This window comes from Bombina bombina, chromosome 5 (genome assembly GCF_027579735.1).
Source record: "Bombina bombina isolate aBomBom1 chromosome 5, aBomBom1.pri, whole genome shotgun sequence".
NCBI lineage: Eukaryota > Metazoa > Chordata > Amphibia > Anura > Bombinatoridae > Bombina > Bombina bombina.
The window spans coordinates 185,398,887-185,411,058 of record NC_069503.1 but is presented as its reverse complement, the minus strand read 5'-3'; the positions used below and the strand labels follow the sequence as shown (position 1 = coordinate 185,411,058).

At 34.9% G+C, this 12,172-nt stretch overlaps 1 protein-coding gene across 1 annotated transcript in view; it reads right to left on the bottom strand.

The window, feature by feature from the left end:
* The window catches only part of DPP6 (dipeptidyl peptidase like 6), a 1,272,214-nt gene that overhangs the window by 83,444 nt on the left and 1,176,598 nt on the right, over nt 1-12,172 (bottom strand). Inside the window, exon 17 of the mRNA XM_053713807.1 lies at nt 3,554-3,601. Within this exon, the coding sequence (XP_053569782.1) occupies nt 3,554-3,601 (48 nt within the window). The remainder of the gene's footprint in view (nt 1-3,553; nt 3,602-12,172) is intronic.

The following is a 12,172-nucleotide window of genomic DNA, read 5'->3' as shown; positions in this document are numbered from 1 at the left end:
AGTTATATGCATGAATGTCAGGGGTGGGGCCATGGGGGATATTAATCCCACAACACAATTTCATGCTTTAACCTTCATTATATCATCATTTTACCACTTCAATCTTAGTCTCATACATGAGTATCCAGGTGTGGGCAAGGAAATTGTGTACCCTAACTCCATAATTTAGAATTTTATCCAATTAAACATATATTATTATTTGATTATATAAACATTATTATTATTGTCAGGGTATATTTTTTATATCTCCATACATCCCCTCCAGAAATATTTCTGCGACTGCCTTTGTTCCCATATTTACATTCCAAACATTGTTACTGAGGGTTCTCCTGGATGCTGCTATGATGCAGAGCTGCAGATGAAAAAGTGCCTAATAATTCATTGATAATGATGGCTTCAGCATACTGGGACCTTGGGATTGCCAGAGGAAATGCCTGAAGCCCAAATGTAAAGTCATTAGCTTCTACGTGTTGTACAAATTCATTAAAGGGACATAAACCACATATTTATTAATGAATAGTACACATCAACAATTAAACACATCAAAAACTGCAAAAAGATCTGCATTCAAAATAATTGTTTTAAAATCATTAATTGAAATCACTATTTTGCAAGAAAATATATATATGTTTAGCTTATCTCCTCTGCTGAAATCAGTGACAAATATAAAGGTGCTCTGTCACTGATCACTTTGATTATAGAGAATGAAGCTAGGTCAGAGTTCTAGAATCTGTAAATTGCCCTCCATCCTCACTGGGGCAGTTGAAAAAATATGGTTTAAGAAGTATATTGCATGAATAGCTGAAAATAAATAATTAAATTATACTGTAAAGAGTTTTACTATGCATAAACATTTTGGGCTAGATTACGAGTGGCGCTAACTATTGCGCGGGACGGAAAAGAGGTATATTGCAGTTCTTTGAGTGCGTCAGAAGTAGTGCATGTATTACAAGTTGCGCTTGAGCAACGTGCTAAATGTACAGTTACAATCATAATAACACTGTCTGATAAAAATTATTATAAAAAATATTGCATTAAAAATGGATAAGGGCTAAACGATATGAGGTCTCAGGTGCTAGGAAAAAAAGGGTTGCAAAGGGCTTTAAAATATTTGTATATATATATATATATATATATATATATATATAAATATATATATATATATACACTGTATATATGTGCATAAGAGCTCTTTGCAGTCAAGTAGCTTAAAACATGAAAAAACATTTATGCAATAGTCATATTTAATAAAATGTTTAACTATGTATTTAATGTAAATATTTCACACTCTAATGTTTTTCACATAGAGGAATATGTTCTCAGTATTTTTAAATACCCATTATTTTATTCATCTGTATATATCTATACCTATATATTAACATATATCTATATATGTATAGATATACACTCACGGCCACTTTATTAGGGACACCTGTTCAATTGCTTGGTAACACAAATTGCTAATCAGCCAATTGCATGGCAGCAACTCGATGCATTTAGGCATCTAAATGTGGTGAAGACGACTTGCTGAAATTCAAACCAAGCATCAGAATGGGAAAGAAAGGAGATTTATGTGACTTTGAACATGGCATGGTTGTTGGTGCCAGATGTGCTGGTCTGAGTATTTCAAAAACTGCTGATCTACTGGGATTTTAAAAAAAATTCCAAAAAAGAGAAGATATCCAGTGAGCGGCAGTTGTGTGGACGACAATGCCTTGTTGATGTCAGAGATCAGAGGAGAATGGGCAGACTGGTAAGAGATGATAGAAAGACAACAGTAACTCAAATAACCACTCGTTACAACCAAGGTATGCAGAATACCATCTCTGAATGCACAACACATCGAACCTTGAAGCAGATGGGCTACAGCAGCAGAAGACCACACCGGGTGCCACTCCTGTCAGCTAAGAACAGGAAACTGAGGCTAAAATTCGCACAGGCTCACCAAAATTGGACAAAGAAGATTGAAAAAACATTGACTGGTCTGATGAGTCTCCATTTCAGTTGCGACATTCAGATGGTAGAGTCATAATTTGGCGTAAACAACATGAAAGCATGGATCCATCCTGCCTTGTATCAACGGTTCAGGCTGGTGGTGGTGGTGTAATGGTGTGGGGGATATTTTCTTGGCCTACTTTGGGCCCCTTAGTACCAATTGAGCATCATTTAAATGCCACGGCCTACCTGAGTATTATTGCAGACCATGTCCATCCCTTTATGACTACAGTGTACCCATCTTCTAAAGGCTACTTCCAGCAGGATAATGCACCATGTCACAAGCTCAAATCATCTCAAACTTTCTTGAACATGACAATGAGTTCACTGTACTCAAATGGCCTCCACAGTCACCAGATCTCAATCCAATAGAGCACCTTTGGGATGTGGATGTGCAGCCGACAAATCTGCAGCAACAGCGTGATGCTATCATGTCAAAATGGTTCAAAATCTCAAAGGAATGTTTCCAACACCTTGTTGAATCTATGCCACGAAGAATTAAGGCAGTTCTGAAGGCAAAAGCTGGTCCAACCAGGTACTAGCAAAGTGTACCTAATTAAGTGGCCGGTGAGTGTATATTTTACCAAACATCATATATATAGAAATATGTATTTATAAATAGAACATTTTCTGCTATGTGAAGAACATTGGAATGTGAAATATTCATATTTCATGTCAAATTAGTTACAGATATAGTCTATACCAAAAGAATGATAGAGACTAGAAGGATGCACTTGTGTAGCACTTCTGTTCCCAAAAAGAATTATAATTTGGATGAAAGCTTCATTGAGTACCATCCAAGACCAAAGGGTTGATGTGGGAAATTAAAACATAACTTTTATTAACACTACAATAAATAAAAAGTTTATTGTGTAAATGTGTGCACTTTAAAAAGATACCAAAATTGAGCGTTCCTTCTCTGTGTAGTGCTTTTGCTACTTTTTGCTAAATGAGTTCATGTCAGATTAGTTTACTTGAGGAAACGCAAATCCGGTTTGCCAGAGAGTAAGATGTTTTTGTTTTTTTTACTTTTCACGCTCCATTGAAGTCTCTTGGAGAATGCGTTATCATGGTTGCGATATTTGAACTTTGGCTTTTTGTGCACGTCGTGCAAAAACTTTTTACTTTCAACTTGTAATACACATGCTACCTGATGCGCGCAAAGAGCCTCGGTCTAGCGAAGTTAATGCACAAGCAGGAGCGCAAAGTACCTCCACACTTGTAATCTAGCCCTTTATGGGGATTATATTTTGAGATTAATGATCTTTTAAGACTTTTTACCATGAACAGAGGTCACAATTAATATATTGTTAGTGTAAAACAAACATTTTCACAATATTATTATTATATTTAATTAATTAATTAATAAATTCATATTATTAGGATTGTGCGCCGCATTTTAAATTATGACTGTGATATAATAAAATATTGTGTCTGAAATTTATGAATAATTCTTTATTCTAAAACAAGAAACAATTATATGTAATTTATTTTTTTTCTTTGTTATTTATTTGTTTATATAAACAATTTATAGATTCAATTTAAAAGTAGTACTTACTTTCTCGGCTAGATGTGTTGTGAACAGTCACAATAGGAACCCTTGGACCTAAAATATGATAGAGAAAAAACATTATTGTAATAGTTACAAAACTTTATAGTTGTTAAAATAATCTTTAATGCTATATCGCAGCAGCTTTTGCAACATTGAATGTTTGCAGTAACATTATTCATATAGTCATTTGGTAGCTACTGAGTCTACTTCTGTATGCTCTTGTGCAAAACAGTTAAGTGTCAAATAAGGATATTGTGATAAAGATGTACATTTAATAATCAGGAAAGCTTAATATGGGTCTACTGACAAAGTTCTAACTTTAAACCAATAAGATACCAACTTAAATGTTGGCTAAAATAGCTGACATTGAGAAAAATCTCAAAGTCTGCAATTTTTTTAAACACAAGTCAATTGCAAAGTCAGTTCAAGTCAGTTCTGCTAGAAAAAAAGAAAAATACAACTTCCTAGAGATAGTATATCATAGCACAAACTTCATTCAACTTTATGGCCCCTATTTAACAAGGTCTGGAGGACCTGATCCGACAGTGCGGATCAGGTCCGCCAGACCTCGCTGAATACGGAGAGCAATACGCTCTCAGTATTCAGCATTGCACCAGCAGCTCACAAGAGCTGCTGGTGCAACGCCGCCCCCTGCAGACTCGCGGCCAATCAGCCGCCAGCAGGGGGTGTCAATCAACCCGATCGTACTCGATCGGGTTGAATTGCAGAAATGTCTGTCCGCCTGCTCAGAGCAGACGGACAGGGTTATGGAGCAGCAGTCTTTAGACCGCTGCTTCATAACTGCTGTTTCTGGCGAGCCTGCAGGCTCGCCAGAAACACAGGGCATCAAGCTCCATTCGGAGCTTGATAGATAGGCCCCTATGTGTCAAGTTGTTAATGTCAAGTCTCTTGCCCTTGATTTACTGACTTGCTAATTCAGCCATCATGTCCATAAATACAGCAACCTCTGTTGTTTGATAGTGAAATAAAGCAATTGGGGGAGTTAATTAAATACAATAATTGAAAAAAAAGAGTTAGAAAGCTAATTAAAAAGTCAGTTGAATGGACCGAAGACAGTAAAATCTTGATTGAATAATTTACAGTAAGTTTCATGTTGGTTGGAATAATGCAAATGCTTTAAAGCCAGTCAAGTTCAAAGGTCACCAGAAAAGACATTTTATGTTCAGTAATCGCCAAATTGGTCCAGATTGGTTTAATTTTTTTAAATGTCAGTTTTTTTTGGATGTCATGTATTTTGCCTGACTTGAAGTATCCTTCTCAGATTAGACCTATAATTGTAATTACCTACTCAGTTTAAAATACTATAATCCTTTGACTCAGAAGTTATATTCACAACCACTAAATCAATTTTAGCTGTAACGTTTTCAAAATATGACCCAGTTGTGCACTACATGCTACAGCATTTTTTAAGTAAATACAGGAAAGTAAAAAGAATTTTTTTTACAGTACAAGTAACAAAATATCAGAATGTTAATAAACCATGATTTTAATGCCTCAAAGAAAATGATAGAATGGATTCAAAATTATACAAAAAGATTTAAAAACAAAAGCTATTCAACATTATTACTAATCTAAAATCTCAGCAGCTCATGCAGCTAATGTAATACACACTGCTAAACTCCCAGAGTGTTATAATATGAATTCAAATGTGCTCTTTTAGTATCCATAGAGTATCCCTTAAACACTGATGAATGATTTAACAGAACAGCTGCAAGCCTGTGTGAACCAAGAAGATTCAGCTCTGCAAAGCTGAGATAATTGGCAACTGCTGTATCTATCTGCCGATTGGAGATCTCTTTATTTGCTTAGCCATGAATTATTTATACTTGATACTCCACCTCCTCATATGGAAGATATTATCATACAAATAGAAATGGGCTGTACATTGTTTTGCTGGGACACAGCAAATGTTTAAAATACACTTCTGAAGATAACAAACTAGAAGGTTTTGTGCAGACAGCAATGTTTGTTTGGAGATTTTCTACAGGGATCAAATTCTGTCTCTCTCTTTATATATATATATATATATATATATATATATACACGCACACTAACTGGAAGATGCAGCACTCTCACAGACTTTCATTAGTATTAATACCAGGGTGCATCAAAAATAATACAGATGAATGAAGAAATGCACTCTCTGGATTTATAAATTCAATAAACTTTACTACGTGACGTTTCAAGGTTTTCACTTCTTCCTCAGACAAAAAAAGTGAACAATGAGACAATATAAAGACATTCAAAGCCCCTCCCCACAGTGCTCCACCAATAACATATTAATCAACATAACCATGTGCTATCTTCAGTGTGTTGTGCCGTAACAATTCTTTTCCAACCTATTAATAATAAAGTCAATAAGCAGAAAATAAACCATAGTCATATTAATGTGTGCATAGCTAATCATGATCCTGTATATATACAGAAACGTATTTACTTATGCACCTACACACTAATAGTAAGTTTTTGTATATATACAGGATCATGATTAGCTATGCACACATTAATATAACTATGGTTTATTTTCTGCTTATTGACTATATTAACATACTGTATATGCACAAGTATGAGAGCACTCACAGGATTTAATTAATCAAAGTTTATTCAACACTTATTTTCCATCTAATAAATGTTGACGTTTCGGCTTATAGTTCAAGCCTTTTTCAAGACAATCTTTCCTGGTTAGAAATAAACGCTCAGCGTGTGTAACCCCATCGTGTAGCTGAGCGTTTATTTCTAACCAGCAAAGATTGTCTTGAAAAAGACTTGAACTATAAGCCAAAACGTCGACATTTATTAGATGGAAAATAAGCGTTGAATAAACTTTGATGAATTAAATCCTGTGAGTGCCCTCATACTTGGATCCTTGTGTTTGCACTGCTTGGAGGAGACACCGGGATAAAGTTGTACACTAACTGAAGGCAGTGAGTACATGAATATCAAGAATATATATATATATATATATATATATATATATATATATATATATATATATATATATATATATATATATATATATATATATATATATATAGTTTTAACATATGGAATAGCACACTTTTTATCAAAGATAGCCACGCGTTTTTCATTAAAATATTCTTCAATTAAAACTCAGCAAATTTTAAAAACAAAATCCATTTATTTAGTTCGTTTAGAAAGACCCAAGCTGGGGCTGAAACTTTAGAACTGTAACTGAATAAATGGATTTTGTTTTAATCTAAAAATGAGCTGAGTTTTAATTAAAAAAATAAATTAATTAATAAATAAATTTTATATATATATATATATATATATATATATATTCCTAGTCATTTTATCCTGCTACAGTATTGTATAATATTAGACAATGCTTCATGCACATGAACCCTGCAGTACCTTTTTCTCTTTACAGAGTATAGAGAATTTGTAATGTTTGACTAGAATTCACATTTTATTATATACAAAAGTATTCTGAAGTATATTACAGTCCTACTGAAATTTGAATTGCTATTGTGTATTTTATTGTTCTTGTATTAATCATGATTTTAATGGGGCATCACTATTAGAAAAATCTTACAACAGTGGCTCTTTTTACATATTCAAATTCAGATTGTATTTTTATGATATTTCTCATGTATTTAAATAATAATAAATAGATAAATGAATAGCTTTTATTAAGAAAATAAATTGGTAATATAAAAATATTTTTTCTTTACGCTTAATAGATCTTACCCATCCAAAATGCATCCACTTGGAGGAAAACTTCCTTTGTTGGGGTCATCAAATATCAGAATGTCATTTTAATAACAAACTATTTTCAATATTAAAAGGTTAATTTTAAATGAATATTTACATGTTTTTTAGTAGATGGAAAGTTGGAAAGATCAATGCAATAAGAGAGACGCTTGTTAGCATCATTTGTAGAGTGAGCATGTTTTAATTAGACGGTTTATTTAAAAGAAAATTTAAATGTACATATTTACAAAAATATGCATAAAGTACATACACAAAAATATATAAAAAACAAACAAAAACAATATAGTAAAATCAAACTAAACTATCAAAAATATGTATTTAAATAAATGCAGGACAAATGTTGGATGTGAGTTGTTTTACAATGTTAAGAAACGACATTTGCTGCTTTTTTCAAACTCTTTCCACCAACTGTCATCTGACAAATTTTTTTATTACTTGATATTGATATTTGATGTTGTTATTTCCTTTTTTTGTCTTACAGAGCAGGGGTCAAGTTCTACAAAAAAAAAGTGTGGGAACTCACCAAGACTTCCACACCCCTCACAATTAATATTGTTTTATGCACACACACTTACATACACACACACACACTGTATTTATATGCATTTAATCTATACACTCTGGTTAAAGTGATGGCAAATCCTAGGTTTTTTTATTTTTTATTTTTTAATGCTAGGATTTACCAGTGCAACAAATAAAGGGAACTTTCAGTCATGAAGTATAAAATACTTCATGCCGAAAGATCCTTTATTTGTCTGCAGCATATGCCGCGTTGAATGCCTCAGGATGCCCACGGCAGAGCGCTATTCTTCAGTGAGGTGATCTTAGCCAATAGCGTACTAACTATCCGACATAATGCCAACTGGGCCATACGGCTATTGACTAAGAGGTGTAAACATCACCTGATTGAAAAAATTGTGTTCGGCTGCAAGTGGCCTTAGCTGCTCAGAGTGGCATATGCTTCTGGCAAATAAAAAGGAACTTTCAGCATGAAATATTTTATACTTTATGACTGAAAGTCCCCTTTATTTGTTGTACTGGTAAATCCTAGCATTTCACAACCGCTAGGATTTAACATCGCTTTAATGAAAGCAAATTAAAACCAATGAAATGCTGAATGGTTGCCTTTTAGCCTGAGGATGGACACCCATGGTTACATTTTTTATAGCAGGGGTGACATTTTTATTTGTAATTGCAGCTGAATACTGAGAAGCCAGACACAAACTTTTTAGAACACATGAAAGGGGCATTTATATATAGATGATGTTAAATAATCAAAAAAGCTAAGAGCTTTAGTAAAATGTTAGATGTTACTCTCTGGCTCTCAGGATGTGTAAGACTCTGTAATGATAACATCTAATATTATGATCTTGATAAAGTTCACTCTGCTGTAAAAAAAAAACTATAATTATGTCATTTAAAGTATTATGATCACAAGGTATCTGAGTGTCATTTTTTTTTACCATTAAGATGTATACCAAGTAAATGTGAAGCAAGTAACACTGGCAGAGGAAGCAGGAGGCATGAAGGCACAGTAACATTAAAAGCAAAACAGGTTACCTTTGACTTTGGGATGAAACTGGTAAGGTTGAATCTGCAGCAGATATATTATCTTGCACAGGTCAGCATTCTGCAGAGAATCTTGCCTGCTGACCATAAATTGATAGACATACAGACACCAAAATAGATAAACAGACTGAACATACAATTGATATATAGGGGCCGATTTTCTTAAGTGCGGACGGACATGATACGATGTAGAATATCATGTCCACCGCACATCGATAAATGCCGACAGCATAATCAATTCTGGTGAAAAGCTTGTGCAATGCCACCCCCTGCAGATTTGTGGCTAATCGACCGCAGGGGTGTCAATCAGCCCGATTGGGCAGATTGAAGACCGTAGCCTCAGAGGCAGTGGACAAGTTATGGAGCAGTGGTCTTTAGACCGCTGCTTCATAACTACTGTTTCCAGTGAGCCTGAATGCTCACACGGAAACAGGGGCATCAAGCTCTATTCGGAGCTTGATAATTCATCCCCATAAAATAAAGTAATTGGGTGTATCCTACTACAAGATGTTTCACAAACACTTTTAATTGCAAGGACTATTTTCCTTTGTGTGTACACATGTATTAACATCCCAGCTATCTCTGGAAGAACTAAAAGGAATTCTAATCAGAGAGAAAGCAGGACGCTGAAAGTAAATGACTCTTCTCTGCTTGATGAGCAAATTTTTTCTTTGGTGAAATAATGAACTTTTTTAAAAACAACTTTAAAATAACTAAACTAGACACACTTGAACACCTAATGTTTAATGTTAAGATCCAGGGTGTCCATACATACGGCTAGATTATGAGTTTTGCGTTATGAGGGGTGCGGTGCTAACTTGCACATTATTCTCACCGCTCACTTACCTACAGCACTGGTATTACAGGTTTTTACAAACCGTGCATTAAAAGGCAAGAAGTGAGCGTAGAGCAAAACTGTGCTCCATACCGCACTCTAATACCAGCGCTGCTTAAGTCAGCGGTGAGCTGGTTATACGTGCTCGTGCACAATTTCCCCATAGACATCAATGGGGAGAGCCGGCTGAAAAAAAGCCTAACATCTGTAAAACAGCAGCACAAAGCTCAGTAACGCAGCCCCATTGATTCCTATGGGGAAACAAAATTTATGTTTACACCTAACACCCTAACAAAACCCAGAGTCTAAACACCCCTAATCTTACACTTATTAACCCCTAATCTGCCGCCCCCGACATCGCAGACACCTACATTATATTTATTAACCCCTGTTACGGTTGCCTCCAGGCTGGCTGGAAGTTGGACCATAGAAAAGGATGCTCCTAGCGCTCCCCAAAGGATCATCAGCACCGTAGACACTATAACTACTGCGTAGCCACCATCAGTAATGCAGACTCTATGAACCACCGCTGCTGGGCTGGTATCTCGCCGTCTGCTCTGCGCCCTGGACCCACGACCAGGCTCCAGTAGGTGAACCTCTTCCTTCTTTAGAGCGAAGCAGGATCAGGAACAAGAGCTCTTACAGGAGCTCAGTAGCTAAGGGAGTATGAAGAGCATAGCAATCCCTGTAGTGAGTACAGCTGTCCCCTACAAACATGAGTCAAAGCTGCAAGTTAGAGGGTCAGAATAGGTCTGATGTGCTGGAACACACAGCCTGCTTTTCTAATCTGCCGCTCCGGACATCGCTGACACCTAAATTATACTTATGAACCCCTAATCTGCTGCCCCCAACATCGCCGACACCTACATTATATTTATTAACCCTTAATCTACTGCCCACAATATCACTGACACCTACATAATATTATTAACCCCTAATCTGCCGCCCCCAACGTCGCCGCCACTATAATAAACATATTAACCTCTAAACCGCCGTACTCCCGCATAGCAAACACTAGTTAAATATTATTAACCCCTAATCTGCCTCCCCCAATGTCGCCACCACTATATTATATTTATTAACCCCTAAACCTAGGTCTAACCCTAACCCTAACACCCCCTAACTTAAATATAATTCAAATAAATATAAATAAAACCTACAATTATTACCTAAATTATTCCTATTTAAAACTAAATACTTACCTGTAAAATAAACTCTAAGCTAGCTACAATATATCTAATAGTTACATTATAGTTATCTTAGGTTTTATTTTTATTTTACAGACAAGTTTGTATTTATTTTAACTAGGTAGAATAGTTACTAAATAGTTATTAACTATTTAATAACTACCTAGCTAAAATAAATACAAATTGACCTGTAAAATAAAACCTCACCTGTCTTACACTAACACCTAACTTAACCCTACAATTAAATAAATTCCCTAAATTAAATACAATTAACTAAATTCATAACATTTAGCTAAATTACAAAAACAAACAAGCAAACACTAAATTACAGAAAATAAAAAACAAATTACAAGATCTTCAAACTAATTACACCTAATCTAATAGCCCTATCAAAATAAAAAAGCCCACCCAAAATAAAAAAAACCTAGCCTAAACTAAACTACCAATAGCCCTTAAAAGGGCCTTTTGTGGGGCATTGCCCATCCAAATGCCCTTTTCAGGGCAATGGGGAACTTAGGTTTTTTTAGTTAGGGTTTTATTTTGGGGGTTGGTTGTGTGGGTGGTGGGTTACTGTTGGCGGGGTTGTTTGTATTTTTTTTTACAGGTAAAAGAGCTTATTTCTTTGGGGCAATGCTCCGCAAAAGGCCCTTTTAAGGGCTATTGGTAGTTTAGTTTAGGCTAGGGTTTTATTTTTATTTTGGGTGGGCTTTTTTATTTTGATCGGGCTATTAGAGTAGGTTTAATTTAGTTAATTGTATTTAATTTAGGGAATTTATTTAATTGTAGGGTTAGGTTAGGTGTTAGTGTAAGACAGGTTAGGTTTTATTTTACAGGTCAATTTGTATTTATTTTAGCTAGGTAGTTAGTAAATAGTTAATAACTATTTAGTAACTATTCTACCTAGTTAAAATAAATACAAACTTGCCTGTAAAATAAAAATAAAACCTAAGATAACTATAATGTAACTGTTAGTTATATTGTAGCTAGCTTAGGGTTTATTTTACAGGTAAGTTTTTAATTTTAAATAGGACTAATTAAGGTAATAATTGTAGGTTTTATTTATATTTATTTAAATTATATTTAAGTTAGGGGGTGTTAGGGTAAGACTTAGGTTTAGGGGTTAATAAATATAATATAGTGGCGGCAACGTTGGGGGCGGCAGATTAGGGGTTAATAAATGTAGATAGGTGGCGGTGATGTTAGGGACAGCAGATTAGGGGTTAATAATATTTAACTAGTGTTTGCAAGGTGGGAGTACGGCGGTTTAGGGGTTAATAT